We start from the raw sequence: 16,467 nt of genomic DNA, 5'->3' as shown, positions 1-16,467 counted from the left end.
CTGCACCCAACCAGAAACTTCAGGAAGGGAAGAGTCATCTCTTTTCTAAGTGACACTTCACTTTGTCTCAGTCACATCACATCAGGGCTACCTACCTCTTTTCGGGCCACCAACTCTGACTAGAACTTCACCTAGCTGATAAGAAGGGCAAGGTGTTAAAATTTTCTGATTGTTGAGATCCACTGTTTTCTTATAAAACTTTAATAGAACTAACTTAAATAATACAGCTGATAAAGACAATTAGAAGAAGTAAATAAATCATGAAGTTAAAATAAGAGTATTTAGCCCAAAACTAAAAAGTCCTAAGACTACTTTCCCCCAAAATATAGAACCACAAAAATCTCAGAACTGGAAGAGATCTTAGAATTTCCCTGACTCTTCCATGACAGGCATGGCAAAAATTAAGCTGATGAGTTCTAGGTTCTTTCTTGAAAGTAGGTTTAGAGGGAAGCTAAGATCACAGATTCACAATTCACATTTATAGCTCTGAATCCTAAACCATGCACTTAATTCCACATTCCTCTATTTGCTCATGTGATATAACCTCTTCCAGAAATAACTTCCATGAAACAGCCTATTATCATCTAGGAAAAAATGTTCTTCATAATCATAACAGACAATGGGATTTTTTAGGCAAATGACCACCCTTCACACACCAAGCCCAGCTCATGTCTACATCTCCTGGAACTGGTCATCAGTAGTCTACCCAGGTCCCTCACGGCCTTGGCCCTCTTCCATGGAGAATTCTCACAGTTGCTTCAGAAAAATGGTTTCCGCATATGACTGAGGGGGTTTCAATTCCAAAGGTAGATCTCAAAAGCAACAAGAAAATACAAAAGCATAAAAAAGTAAAAATCAATGACTCAGGAAGCTTTGAAAATCCCAACTCCCACAAAATGTAATTCTCCCTATTAGGCAAAAGCTTAGCCTGATAGAACTGATGGCAAGTGAAAATGTGAGCTCAGCTCAACACACCTGCTCTGCCTTGGCATTCCTACTCCCTTTAATTTCAGAATGCTCATCACTCCATGTTACTCTCTCCTCCATCCAGTCCTATCAAAACACAATCTTGGGAACGAACCTGAAAGCCATGCTGAGGTGTGAGTGCTTAGGACCCAGGTATTGCCTCTCCTGGAGGCATCTCCACTGCAATGACTGACAAAGGACCCAGGCAGTAAGGTCCATTTCCCACCACTGTGCAGTGAGACGCTTTCCTGTTCCTTTCTTCACTCATTCAATGCTGCTCTGAGTCAAGCATTGGGAGACACCAATGAACAACACAGACCCAGTGCCTGCCCTCAGGGAACATGTGTCGTCCTGGGGAAAAGAAGAGGGAGAGAGGTTCTGGAGGAGACAGTCACCTTTCCCAGTGCTCCCAAAATCACAGCTGGTGACTGTGATCCAAGGTCCCTTGCTCCAAGGTCAGATTAGAAGCAACAGATAGACTTATTTTTCTTCAGGTTAGTAGATTCAAGTCCATGAGCTTTGGAATTGACCAGAAATGGTGACAAGCCCTGTTCTGCCACCTCCCAGGGCATGAATGTAGAATAGTGATTCAGTTTCCTCCATGTTTGTAAGATGGAAGTGGTGATACGTATATGCACAGTGTCTAGCCCTCAGTGAGCACACCTGGAGTTGGCACCATAGTTGGCATTATAACCAGCCACCCACTGGTGTCTCACAAGGAGAAAGATGAGACCACCCAGGAGTCAAAATGGAGGCAACAGAGAAAATAGTGAGTCAGGGACATGTCTAGGGGCAAATTATTTCCTAAAAGTTTGTCCCAAGATATCAGAGCAATAATCAAGATCAAGAGAGTTTAGGTTCTCTATTTTTACTTGTAGAATTTTGGGATTTTTTTTTTACGTACTCTATATGACATATGTGTTAAGAAATAAGGTGAATTTTCATTAATTTTGTTTGAAGATTTCAAAATTCCACTCGGGCTAACTAGGAAAACCTGAGGATTTTATCACATTAGGTAGGAGGATGGGAGAATAAGAGGGATACACCTTTGTGTGCACCCATTGAGTGCTGGGTACTTCACACATGATATCTACATGACCCATGACAATTCTGCTGAGAGAAGAATTCATCATTGCTGCTCAGCAAAAAGTATCTCAGAATGAGAAATTAATTTGTCTAAATAGAACCAGGTACACAAATCAGGTCATTTTGCTTTACATTACCTCTTTCCATTACACATTTTCATTTATTCCACTCAGAATCCCAAATCAAGGAAATAAATTGTTGTTCGTTGAGTGCCTCAAATGACCGAATGCATTCTCAATATCAGTGTTTGCATTTACCACCAAATATCATCCTTGGTTCTCTTTCCTCGTTAAAAAGTTTTCCAAACCAGTGTGAAGAGTGCACACCATTTCTTTCTTTTACTACACATTTAGGTTGCAGTCTCACAATGGGCTGACCTTAAAAGAATAATTAGAATTGGGTATAAATAGTAAGGGAGTAGCTTCACAGAAATGTCCTGTGTACAGATTCATATTACCTCTGAATCACACAGAATCTCCAAACATGTAGCTGAGTCATCTCCTCCCCTCCAAATAATAATTAGAAATCAATAAGGTGGTCTCACAGAGTCCAACCTTCTTTGTAAATCAGATACCTTGGAAATCAGAATCTCTTTTAAGTCAATTGATGATCAGGAGTAAGAAGAGAGCTTGTCAGTCTAAGAGATGAAGATTCCATTTCCCTCCAATCTTAGGATGTCTAGGAGGCAAACCAACAGGTATGTAGGAGGGGCGTGAAGAAGGAGTGGCCGAGGAGAATACTGTTGGCACTGCAGTCACTGAGGGGGTAAGGCACTCTAAGTCTTGGGGAAGGGTCAGAGAAGCAGATTCAGCTCATTCAAAGATTGAGCTTCAAGATCTACTGGTTGGGGATCTCTGATGTATAACGATCTCATTCATCTCTGCTCATTGTTCTATCACACTCCAGGGGAGGAGTACTGTACACAAGGATCAAGTCCAAAGGCAATGGATAGAGCAAAGGTAGAACATTTGGTAGAATACTGTAAGAGTTAAGAGCTGATTCCCAGACTAGTGGGTCCTTTCTCTAATTTCTACTGGGATTATTCCACTTCATGCCAAGCAGCTGGTTTGGGTAGAAAGACATGTAACTGTCTCCTGCTTAGGAAGGACCCCATTTTAAGTCTTCTGGTGTGGGTACAAAGAAGACCTCTAGACTTGCTTTTAGAAATGGCCTTGGGTTAGACGCAATGGGATCCATTTAGTTCACTGTTGTCTGGCTTCAGTCACCAAAACCACACCTCAACATTGGGATTTGTAGCTAGAGATTTATGGCAAAAAAAAATAGTAGAAAGTTCCTAGGACTTGTTCTCCGAGCATACAATAAACAAGTTCAACCAATATTTACTGGTTATATACTAAAACAAAATCTGTCCTTGTGCAGTCTCCTATGGTCTAGTAGGGAGAAGACAGTAAATTAATAAACACTATCACATCACATAGTGACAAAAGAGAAGGGTGGAATGGGCTATTTTATAAGGTGGTCATAAAACTTCTCTCTTTGGAGATGATATGTGTGCAGAGATCTACATCAAATGAGGGCAAGAACCAGGTAAATATCTGGTGGAAGAGTTTTCCAGAAAATTCAGTAGCAATTACAAAGGCAAGAACAAGTATTGCGAGCTCACAGAAGACAAGGATGGCCAGAACCACCAGGTAGAGAGAGCAGAGGGGAGGTGCTTGAGGATGGGGGAAGGTGGATATTGAATACTGTCTTAATCATCTTCATGTACTCCAGGCCTAGCAGAAGCTGTCCCTGAAGCCTAGTGATCTGCTAGGCAGTGGAATCCAAGTCTCAGTTAAACACTTGGATGAATAACAGTGGTTTGAAAGAATTAATGAAGCTTTTCATCTTCTTATCTGAATTCTAATAGAGGAAGAGAAACTGGCATGTGGAGACTTTGAACAGGTTTGTCTCAAGGTTTTTATCATTCAGCTTACTCTCCTATCATTCCCAAAGGGAAATAAGATGTACTGTCCTCATTAAGAGTAAAGGAACTCCTGTTGCACCTACTGGTCAACTAGTGGTCAAAGAGCTGAATGGAATGATCAAGTTGGGCCCCTCCACCAGCTCAATGCACTCTTGTTCTCTTTCATTCTCTCATTTTCCTTTTTTCTCTCTCTCTCTCATACTGAAGATGGAAACCAGGGTGTTTTACCACTGAGCTACATCCCCAGCCCTTTTTATTTTTTTATTTTGAGATGGGCTTGCTAAGTTACTGAGGCTAGCCTCGAACATGTGATCCTTCTGCCTCAGCCTCCTGAGTTGCTGGGAAAACAGGCATGCACCACTGCATCTAGCTACAAGAGTCTTGATTGTTGATTAGTTATGAGCAAATCTGGATTCTTACATCTTTCAAGTTTTGTTCAGATGCAACTCAGAGCAGTCTATTTCCTAGCCCCACCTTGGCACTGTCCTCCAGGCATGAAAGTCACCTACACCATATGTCCCTAAAGCCCTCTGCTCTTGACCAAGTATTGTCTAAGCTCTCTCAAGACACCTGTTTCCCAGGCTCCTCAGCATTTGGGAGGTTGTTTTTTGGATGCTTTTCTCCTCTTGTTCATCCACAGTGGTTCCATTAAACTTGGTGCCAAGGATTGAAAAAGATTCCCCATGTGTTGTCCCACCAGCATGGAGAGGCATGCCATTTAAGCTGTCTGCACTGTTTCTTCTTCATTAAGTAGTGTCTCCCCCAACCCAATCAAACTCCTTCCTCTCCACGGGTCCCTTGCTATTCTTGGACACCATTTAGCTATTTCTCTTCTCCCTTTTCCTGAAAATATAAACAGACTTAATGTTCGGTACTAATTTTCTCTTTCATGCCTCATCTCACTTGCGTTCCCCATCTTTAAGCTTTCTATTGGGGCATGTGCTTTTCTGTAACTCTGTGGCATTTGCTACAGTGATCAATTAAGCTGGGTAATTGCTCCTCATTTAAGAATGCCTATTCTTTCTCATTAAAGACCAGAAAGGAACGGATCCTCTCACTGACCAGGTTCACCAGATCTCTTACTTAGCCCCAATCTGACATTTTGCAGTTTAGTGCTCAAGTGCTCATTTAGTGAGAGGCAAATTTGAGGAGCTTGTGCTTGCTCGGTGGGGCAGCTGGCTCCTCTGTTCTGGGTCCTTCTAGCACTGTTTTTCTCTGGACTCCCTCTCTTTGGGGTCACCCAACCTCTGTTAATTATGAAAGAGAAAGCACTGTCTTTTGATGGGGGAGTCATCCGTCTTTACAATCCCTGACCCAATTAAGCTTTTTTTTTCTTTTTCCTATTTCCTAGGTATCTTGGTAATAATGATATACTTTGTCACTCTGAGGTTGTAAAATGAGTCTAATGGCCCTTTCTCATTATTTCTACCTACACTTAGCTTTTAAAACTCCTCCCTTCAGACTGCCTCCTTTATGGGTTGATGTTATTTGCTACTGTTATAAATGTGATTCCTTCTTGCTTATTGAAATACTCCCTAAAAATATGTGTGTTAAGGACTCTTATGCCACATATTTAATAGTTCCAGTGAGTCAAAAGTGGGCATTTGAAAAAGAGAACAAACATACACTCTTCAGGACCATAACTTAAAATTCCAGTCAGCAACCCTTTGGAGGTGTAAATTGCAGAAGCAGCTCTCTGCTCTCCTCTCAGACAGCTTAATGATCTGTTGTTAATGGTAAGAGGCGGATGGGCAGATGCGGCGCAGCTGGTCTTAGGTTAGCCTTTCCAGCTATCCAATTGGCACAGTGATTACAGCCATTGAGACACGGAAGCCTAACCTAGAGTCAAAGACCCAAAGTGCAAAGGTTAGGCGGTTTGTCGTCAGGGTGGCCCCTTCTCCACACAGACAAGTTCTCCTGCCCCAGCCAGTAACTGTTATGTCACATTCCTGAGTCTGCCCCAGACTAGTAGTTGCCTGGACAAATAGCCCCTCTGAGAACTCTGGGATGAAGAGTGCTGGATTTAGGGCCAACTTCTCTCCTTACCTGAGTGCAAGCAGTTTCACTGGTCTTGGGAGAAACTGAGTGTAATCTCTTGGTAGCCAAAAAAGCCTATGCAATACATAGCTACTAGAGGTGGTTGATGTGTGCTTCCGCCTTTTATGTAAAATTGGCTTGGAGTCTGTGTGTCCTGGGGTATCAGATCCAATTACAATTGCCAACATCTTTTCTTAAAAAAAAAAAAAAAAAACAAGTGAATTCAACAACAAACAATACCACTCAAAAATGGACAGAGAACTTGAGTAGACATTTCCCCAAAGAAAATGTATAAACAGCCAATAGGCACATGAGAAGATGTTCAACATTCCTCACTAGGAAAATGCAAATCAAAGGCACAATGAGTGACCACCTCACATCCAGTAGGATGACTATTATCAAGAAATAGAAAATCGCCAGACACAGTGGCTCCTTCCTAGAGTCCAGCTACTCTGGAGTCTGAGGCAGAGCCCCAGGGGTTTGAGATCAGCCAGGGCAACACAGCAAAACCCTGCCTCAACAAAACAAAACAAAAAGAAATTTCAAATGTTGGTGAGGATGTGGAAAATGGGAGCCTTTGTGTGCTGCTGGTGGAAATGTAAAGTGGTGTTGCCATTGTGAAAAGTAGTATGGTAGTTCTTCAAATAATTAAAAATAGAATTACCATGTGGCACAGCAGTTCTAGGTATCTACCCAAAAAAACTAAAGCAGAGTCTCAAAGAAATATTGGTATGCCCATGTTTCTAATAACACTATTCACAATAGCCAAAATGCAGAAGTAATCCAACTGCCTAGAAATGGATGAATGTGTAAACAAAATGTGGTGTATACACATGTGGAATATCACTCAGTCTTCAAAAAGGACATTCTGGCACATGCTACTACATGGATGAACCTTTCCAACATTATGCCAAGTGAAATAAACCAATCACAAAGATTCAAATACTGTATGATTGAGTACACTTATATGAGATATCTAGAGTAGTCAAATTCACAGAGACAGATTCTAGAATGATGGTTACCAGGGGTTGGAGTGACAGAAAGAGAAATGGCTGTTTGATGAGTACAGTTTTAGTTTTGCAATATGGAAAGAGTCCTGGGGATGGAGGGTGATACTGGTTGTATGACAATGTGGAAAGACTTAAGGTTACTGGACTGGCATGATTAAAAAGTGGCTAAGATGGTATTTAAGATATATTTAGTGAAGTTATACGTATTTCACCACCATATGTTTAGAAAGGGGCAAGTGAAGGATGCCACCTTTTCAGGTTTTGGAGAAATGAAAGGACACAAGAAAAGGATTTTAAAAACCAGCAGAGGGACTGGATCTTATCTTTGTATGAAACTAATTACAAATCTACTTTTTTTACAGAGTCATTTTTCTCTCAAGAAGGGAGCCGCAGCCTTAGGAATTGGAACAGACAGCGTGATTCTGATTAAATGTGATGAGAGGTGAGCCTGAGTCTGCAACCCTTGTAGGTTAGCAATTTGCAAATCCATGCACATGCACCGTGGTGTGCACATGGGTGATGACTGCCAGACAGGAGGCCTGCTGTCACCCAGCCACTGCCTTTCTCTGAGTCTCTTCACACAGGCTCCTGCATGGAGTCCACGATGCTGTGTCTCCATACCACTGACTCTGTCACACCTCTAGTAAATCAATCAAAATATTCTTCACCAAGACGGTGCAGAAGGGCATTTATCACCTGGGTGCTTTAGCAATGACAGGCAATCGAAGCCCTGATGTATGAGGGATCGTCACTGAGGCACCATGGCTTGTGTAAACTCCACGGGGTGATTACAGACTGGGGGACAGTTTAGTGAGCAGGAAGTAAATCATCCTGTGAGTTGTTGCTGACTCAGCAACTTTGTGCTGAAATCAAAGAGCTCTCTTGTGAGAAATCCCTGTCTTAATTGTCACCCAAATCCCAGAGGTTGTGGGGATTAGATGTGGTGCTTCGAAAGATAGATTTGAAGGCATTTTCGGAATATCCGTGTAAAATATCACTGGCCAATTACAGAAACCTACAGAAATTAGGTTCAGTTTCTGGAGGACTCAATAGGGACTTTCATTAAATGAAAAGAAAGCTACTCAATTAACCATTGATTTTACTCATATATATCTGTCAGACAGCAGTGTACGAATTTCCCACCAGAAAAGTACAGGGCACATCCCAGTTCCCTGACAGCATGTGATCTAGGTGGGGAGATGTCAGTAGTATCAGAAGGTGATCAATGAATGGTTCAGTCCTGTGACACAGAGCACACAGTCCCATGATGGGAAGACTTGGAAAGCTTCATGCAGGAGGGGGACTTGCTGGATTTTTCAAATTAGTTGAATGGAGAAAGGGAAAGGCAGAAGCAATCCCAGAAGATTGAGCACCCCGGGCAAAGCCTCCAAAGGAAGTAGGAATGAGCGTCTTGGGGGACTCAAGGAGTGGGCTTGACCAGAGGTAGGTGGAAGGGGACAGTAATGGCAGATGCTGTTGGCCAGGTGGGAGTTTAAAAGCTCTAAAAACCCAGCAAATTAATAACCACATCTCCTTCTCAGTGGTGAGATTAAAGGATTGCACTTTCTTGTTTACACCTCTATGTACTGGCTGATTTTGTTTGATCATTAGCTCTGAACACATTATTTTTACAATCAAGGGGTGGAAAAAAGGTGTATTTTTCCTTTAGGGAAAGAGGAGTTAAATTTATCATTTGACCCTTATAGACCTGGAAACAAGGTAACTCAAAAGCATTTTTATCCAAGTAGAATGTGAATGAAGCCACACTTCAGGAAGTAAGAAGGGGAAGGGTCTCTGATCATTAGACCAGTAAGAGGCCTTAGCAATAAGAGAGGCATGAAGTTATAGAGGATTGGTGTGAAGCAAACACATCTCGAAAAAAGAACTATTTTTTGTTTTGTTTGTGGTACTAGGAATTGAACCCAGGAGTGCTCTACCACTGAGCTATATCCCTACCTGCTTTTTAAAAATCTCTTTACTTTCTTATTTTTATTTTAAGACAGGGTCTCACCAAGTTGCTGAGGCTGGCCTCAAACTTGCAATCCTCCTGCCTCAGCCTCTGAGTTGTGGGTGTTTGATGTTTTTAAGACTACCAGTGTTCCTCCCTAAGGAGGTACTTACAAACTGAGATTTGAAGAAAAGCTTGCGAAAAAAAATGCTACTTTCATATTTATTCTCTTTATTGCTGGAATAAATTGCTAAAGAGAAATCTATTTGTAAAGAGAAAGCAATAGAATACATAGAAAAAAAGGTTTAGGTAACTTTAACATTTTTCTTAATATCACCATTGTTAGGGACCTAAATTCAGGGGAAAAAATTACCTAGACAGCCCCTGGTCTTCTGCCCTGGTCAGGTTTCCCTTTTTAGCCTAGTTAGCAGGTGAATTTGAGTTGAATTCCAGGGGGCTAATAGTTTCCCGGGCAGAACAGAGGGGTTCTTCACCCTACTCTTTAAAGCATCTGTCTTGCTACTTCTACTCCTGTGGAAATCAGGTGTGACCAGGAAGTGGTCTTGGATGCACCACCCACCGACCAGCCAGGGACTCACAGGAGGAAGAGCTGACCTCCTGACTACTGTCTCTCCGAAGGCAGCATCATGCTCAAAAGAAAATTAGGTCTGGAAGAAAGAGCAAGAGGGAAAGCAGAAGAGTGGCAGAGAAAGGGACACAGGGCTGCCAGCACAGAGGCACAGAGGTGTCATTCACCCAAGGAGGCAGAGAAAGGGGCATAAGCAAAGAACACTGGGAAGCTGGTGGAGACTGCGATCTGTGACTGGCCAGGTAGCCCCAAATTTTAAAGTAAAGATTTTTCTTTTGATGATTTTAGAAGTCATTAGAAAGACTAAAATACAAGGCTAAAAATTATCTTTTAAGAAAATGTCCCACTATTGCCCCACCCTGGGAGGAAACAAGGGGAAAGAGGCCTTCAGGCAGCCAGGGGTGAGTCTTGTTCTCATACTGTTCATGAACCTTGTAGGAGTGGAGAAGGAGGAAGAGGCACTGTAGGAAGGAGGAAGGAGAAAGGAAAGAGAAAAAAAGGATAAGGGAAAACAAGATCATAGAAGGAAAAGAAAAGAGACACGTGAGCAGAAGCAGGAGACACATTAAGTGCTTTAAAAGAAACAAATTACAAGTTTTACCATCCCCAAAGCAGGACTTGCTTACTTTTAAAAAAATAGAAAATAATAGGGGAAAATATAGTTTTGCCACCCCAAGATCATTCATCACTAATGCCATCACAGGTCTAAACCTTTGAGTCTTCTTTTTCAAGCATACAGGTCCATTCTTTCTTTTCTCTGTTCTTCTTTTATCCTTATAGTTTTGTGATCATGTTTCTTTTTCTAACTACACAGGATAACATAAATATCTTCCCACATTATTACAAACACAAACACACTTCACTATGTAATATCAGAAAGTATCATAGTATTTTACAGAGCTGGCTCTAGGGCTGGACTGTTTGATTTCAAGTCTCAACTCCACCACTAGCTCAGGCAAATGCTTCTATGTGCGTCAGTTTCTTTATTTGAATAAGGGAAAGAGGTAATGGCATCTGCTTCATAGGATTATTGTAAGGACAAATGTAAAACGCAGAAAAGGACACCCAGAATGGGGTAAGAACAAAATATTAACCTGCTACTGTATGTTTCCTTATTTTTGATATTACTCTTATAATGTTTCAAGCCATCAGTGAGCATCCTTTGTCCAAGATTTCTCCATTTATGATTATTTCTTCATTATAAATACTAGCTTAAATTATATGGATGCTTTTAAGGAAAGTGATATATCAGACCAAGCTGCTTTTCAGAAGCCTTCACTCATTTATCCCCCCTCACAGTGTTGTACCTGAGTATGTTGCAGTGAAAACGAGAGCTGAGCTTGTGTCTACGCATGGTCTTTAATTCTACATTGTTAATTCACATGATCTGTTGTATGAGTTTAAGACGAAGATCCAGGCCTCAGTGGCTGATGTAAAATTGAAGTGCGTGCGGTTGGCAGTGGAGGAGAAGGCCTTGAACGGTCATCTGTAGTCACGACTCCAGTCAGAATCAGTTAAAACACCAGGCAGCCCTTTTGTTCTTGTTACCCTTGGGGACAGACATGCAGTTTGGATCACTCCAGGTTGGCAAACTGTCCCTGGGTGCTTCTTTTCCCTAATGTGCCTTATGAAGCTCATCAAGGCTCTCCTCAAACACAAACTTGGACCTGCTCTCTAAGGATTTCATTTCTTGTATTTACTCTTTCTGACTCGGCACCTCAGTCTGACAGTGGGGAGAGAGGTTTTATCTTGTTATTTAGTAGAAGGTTCACAACTGAAGGGAAACAGTCTGTGCCTTTCTAGTGACACACACAGAGCCCCGTGTGATGAAAGGTATTAGAAATCTCCCTTAATTAGCAGTCACAGGGGCTTACTTCGCTGACCCATTCAAAGAGAAACACAGTTTTTAGTTAAAATGGAAAAAGAAAAATGTATATTAAATCTTCATTTGTTTGGCCTAGGTTCTCCCAGAAGTAAAAAATCAAAAAGCACTTTAATTTTATTATATGTATTCTAATAAATAGAATAAGATATAATACAAGACTTTAGTTCAACATGGCTTACATTTAATGAGAAGCATATTGTTTTCTAAAAATTATCTATTAAATTCAAAAGGGGAAATGTGTAAAGTGAACCCTTGACTTCATAAATCCTGGTTTAGGAGTTCTCTTTCCCTGTTAGCAAAAAATATTGAATATTCACAGTGATAGGATTAATGAATTTTTACTCTGTCTCTTGGGTCCAGTATTTGTAAAATTTGAATGAGCAGAATCCAAATCAATGATGTATTGCTGTGTATACGGATAGAGAAGAAGAGCAAATTAATGTTTAGAGGAAAGAAAACTGAGTGGTATTTTGAGGATTGGATTAGACCACTGAGAAAAAAGATGTTTCCCAAAGATTCACTCAGGGAAGAAGAAAGTAAATGGCTATTATATGGATGATAATTTGGAAAAATATGAAGTTCCTGTATGATGGCAGCAGGACTGTTTTGGCTGTAGGCAGTGGCCTTGGATGGAGCCCAGACAGACAAGATGGACAGAGTCACAGACACAACGAAACTTAGTCTATTGTGAAACAAGCAATAACACTTGAGGAAAATAATCATTATGGAAAGGAGAATTACTGATATTCATTCATTCAACATCTAGAGGAAGGATAATGGGAGTTAACCAAATGAAGAGGAAAGGAAAGAATGACCAGGAAGAGGTCACAGCACATTATAAACCACGCACGGGGGCGGGGGACAGGGAGGGAGCGGGCCGGTGCTTGGCTTGTTCAAAGAACAGGAGCAAAGTGCTGGGGAGATATGGTCAGAATGTCCTTGTCCTGAAAGACCTTCTGAGCCATATTAAGCCATTTGACTTTTGATTGAGGACATGGAACATCACTGAAGGGTTTTTAGCAGGGAGGCAACATCGAAGTTCCCCGTTAGAGCATTTTTGAATGCAGAGTGGCGTGTGGGTTAGAGACTGGAAGTTAGTGGTGGTCGTGGAGATAGGAACGGGAGATGATGGGTGATGATGGGTGGTGGGCCAACTGGGTGGAGAACAGAGGAGATGGAGTTCTGAGTTAATGGGAAGTGTCTATTGAGTGGTGCACAGGTCGAGAGAGGAGTCAAGGGTAAATGCCAGGCTTCCGTTTGCCAGCTAAGTCCATGGTTTTGGGTTTTGTTGTGTTTTCATTCATTTGTTTTCATTTAATAAGTATGTAAGTATTTATCGAACATTTGCTATGTGTAAAATGATAGGCCCCATGGAAAATGTAAATATTAAAGACAGTCTTTTTTCTCAAAGATGTTGTAAATATGATTTAGAAATAAATGTAACAATAAAAAAGAATTCAGTTGAGAAATTGGTGAATAGTAGACCCTAGTGTCAATAATAATTATTTAGTAATGTCTGTATTTTAATTGTAGAGATTTATGGGGTATGGTGTTATACGTTGATCCATGTAGACAGTGGGCATTGGTTTTGTTGTCTTAAGCAGAACATTAAGGCCTGTTTCACTGTGAGGTGAGGGACAGGCTAGAGAGGAAATGTAAATCATGTGAAAAAAGGGGTTGAAATAGCACAGGTATCTTATTAATTTGTTCTTTTGAAAAATACGGACACATATTTGTACGTGTTTATGGGGACTAGATGATACTTGAATGGGAGAAATTAGATCTAGTGTTCTACAGCACAGTGGAGTTCCTTATTCTTTTGGATAAAATTGTGTAGGATCTTTCTCTGAGGAGCTTATTCTGAAATTATCTCACATCAGAAAACTGGAAGGGAAACAGGGAGGAGGCAACAGGGGCATGATGGAAGAGCAGCATGTGGAGTCCTAGAGAGGAGGAGACACAGGCCTAGCTTAGCCTGCGAGACATTCGGTAATGGCTTTCCAACCAGATGCCCCTTAAAGTTGGAAAGGTTCTTAGATGTCGCCCCTTTCAACTTTATTTTTTATTTTGAATAATTAAAATAGTTTCAAACGTCAAGAAAAATTGCAAGAATAGTAACAAGAATCCCTACATTCCCTACACCCAGATTCACCAATTGTGAACATTCAGACACCTTGGCTTTATCCCTCTCTTCCTCACCATATATGTATGTGATTCATTATTCCATATTGAATACAATAAATACTACATATATTAATTCATCATACATATACACATACCTATATTTTTCTGAACCTTCTGAGGATCCTTTGCAGGCATTAGTCCCATTACCCCTTAATACCTTAGTGTGTATTTACTAAGAACAAGGATGTTCGCTTACACGAATCACAGGCAATTATCAAATCAGGAAACTTGACACAAATACTGCTAACATTACATCAATTGTTCCAATAATATTCTTCATAGCTCCCCGCTGCCCCGCACACAGACATGTCCTTTAGTTGTCTCTCCAGTTTCCTTTAGTCTCGAGTGTTCCTCACCTTGCTTTGTCTTTCATGACGTTGGTATTTTTGAGGTGTAGATCATTTCTGTTGTAGTTAGTTTGGCTTGTCTCCTTTTCCCTCATGGCTGGATTCCCATGATGCACCTGGGCAGGACTCCCAGGCAGGGGATGCTTGTCTTTCTCCTGTGCATCTCATCAGGAGGTTTGTCCCTTTTTCAGTAACCTTAACTTTGACTACTTGGTTAAGGTGCTGCCTGCCAGGTTCCCCCATTATAAATGTCTATTATTTCATCAGCAGTTAAGAAGTATCTTGTAATAGAGGCCTTGAGACTGTAAATATCCTGAAACATTCATCCATAGTTTAGCATTTATTCATGATTCTTGCCTGAATTATTGTTATGATGATTGCAAAATAGTGATTTTTCTAACTGTCATTTCTTCCTGTGTGTTAGTTCCCGCATTCTACTGTGGGAAGACCTATCTTTTTTCATGTGTGTGACCTTGTTCTCTCTTATTTATTATCAATGTGGACTCGTGAGGAACTCCAGGTACTTTAAGAAATTAATTCTCTTGAGCACTCTCTCCCACTCTCTGCTCTCTCTTCCATTTCTCCTTCTCTTTATCCTCTCTTCAGGATTCCCTTTACATTAGCCAAAGTGCTAGTAATTTGCTGAAACCTTCCAGGAAACAAACGTGACCAAAACACTATGAAACCTGGCTGGCAGAGGAGAGTCACTGCTGTCCTATCTCCTGCTAATAAGAGTTCTGTTGTTTTAATTAATGCTTTTAGACCACAAATTAACTACTAGGGCTTTTGTATCATTTTAGACTTTTTTTAAAAAAATCACTAGCTGTATCAATCACTATTAGATTACATTTTTCTGTATTTGTTAAGTATCACATTTTATCAGACAATTGATTTAGGCTATTCAAAATACAAATAATCTGGGTCATTAGACTCTTTGTATTAAATTAACTGAATTGTGACCAGGGCCTGAAGGAGGTTAGGATGCTAATTCACTCTTTCAGGTCCTTGGGGAGCGGTGGAGAGCCCTGTAGTAGGACAGACTTGGAAGAGACACTGAATCAATCATTCCCAAGCAGGGCTTTAGAGAAGCTCCCTGAGTGTCAGTTTTTCCTATGAGTTTAATGCAGAGAACTCAGGCACTAGTGGTGTGTGTGCTTCCTTAAGTCCTCTGTGAGGACAGATTTTTTAATAATAATGGCGGCTAATCATTGAGTGTTCACCACGTGCCTGGCACAGTTCAAGGCACTTTATACAAATGAACTAATACATTTCATTAGAGACACAGCAGAGTTATTCCCTTACGTTTACCTGGTGCTAATATAGGATATGAAGTCACTTTATGAAGGGTTGTCAATAAACACAACAGTGTTCAACGGTTATGGCAAGTTTTCCTTTCTCCATTTGACTCAACACCTCCCAGGTGCCGTGTCCAAGATCACACGGCTGGTTCACTAAGAGCAGGGCTTGGACTCAGAAGAGAACTTCTAGCACTCACCTGCTAAACGGGCCTCCCCACCTTACAATTTTAAAAATTGTGGCAAAATACACACAGCATCTTAACTATCTTGGAGTGTACATTTCAGGGGGTTAAGGACTCACATAGTTGTACAGCCATCAGAGGATGGTTTAATCACTCTTTTCATCTTCCAAACTGAAATACTGCCCATTAAATATAACTCAATCACTCTCCCTCCCCAGCCCCTGGCAACCGCCATTATACTTTCTATGAATTTGACTACTCTAATACCTCCCTCATAAAATATTTGGCTTTTTGTGACTCGTGTATTTCACTTAGCACGATAGTTTATCCACGTTGTAAACGTGAAGAATTTCTTCCTTTTTAAAACTGAGCAGTATTCCCTTGTATATGATCATCCCACATTTGTTGATTCATCCATCCATCCATGAACACTCAGGAAGTGTCCACATTTTGGGTATTGTGATGAATGCTACTAGAAACATGGGTGTACAATTACCTCTTCAGGATTCGACTCCATTTGTTTTGGGTAGATGCTAGCTAGGGAGTTGTTGGGTCATACAATGATAATTCTATTTTTAACTTTTTAAGGAATCTCCATATTGCTTTTTACAACTGCTGGCCTATTTTACAATCCCACCAGCAGAGCACAGAGGGTCCAGTTTCCGCACATCCTCACCGATGCTTCTAGTTTATAAGTAGCCATCCTAAGAGGAGAGATCCTATTGAACTAACGATTAGTGAAGATGAGCATCTTTTTATGTGTCAATTCGCCATCTGTGCATCTTCATTGGAAAAATGCATATTTAAGTTCTTTGCTTATTTTGAATTGATCTGTTTTGTTGGTGGTGAGATTTAGGTATTATCTGTGTATATTCAAGGTATTCATTCTTTATCAGATTTTTTGTAGAAGTTTTCTCCCAGTTTGTAGTGGCCTTCTTATCCTGTCGATAGTGTCTTTTGGTGCACAGAAGTTTTTAATTTTCATGAAATCCAATTTGACTTTGTTTT

General features: G+C 40.8%; 1 protein-coding gene across 1 annotated transcript in view; it reads left to right on the top strand.

Annotated features, from left to right (window-relative positions):
• GAD2 (glutamate decarboxylase 2) overlaps nt 1-16,467 on the top strand; it is a 111,794-nt gene that overhangs the window by 17,189 nt on the left and 78,138 nt on the right. The window contains exon 8 of the mRNA XM_079107811.1: nt 7,389-7,468. Within this exon, the coding sequence (XP_078963937.1) occupies nt 7,389-7,468 (80 nt within the window). The remainder of the gene's footprint in view (nt 1-7,388; nt 7,469-16,467) is intronic.

The sequence above is a fragment of the Sciurus vulgaris genome (genome assembly GCF_902686455.1).
Source record: "Sciurus vulgaris genome assembly, chromosome: 12".
Lineage (NCBI taxonomy): Eukaryota > Metazoa > Chordata > Mammalia > Rodentia > Sciuridae > Sciurus > Sciurus vulgaris.
The sequence above is the reverse complement of the archived record's forward strand: the minus strand, read 5'-3'. Positions and strand labels throughout refer to the sequence as shown.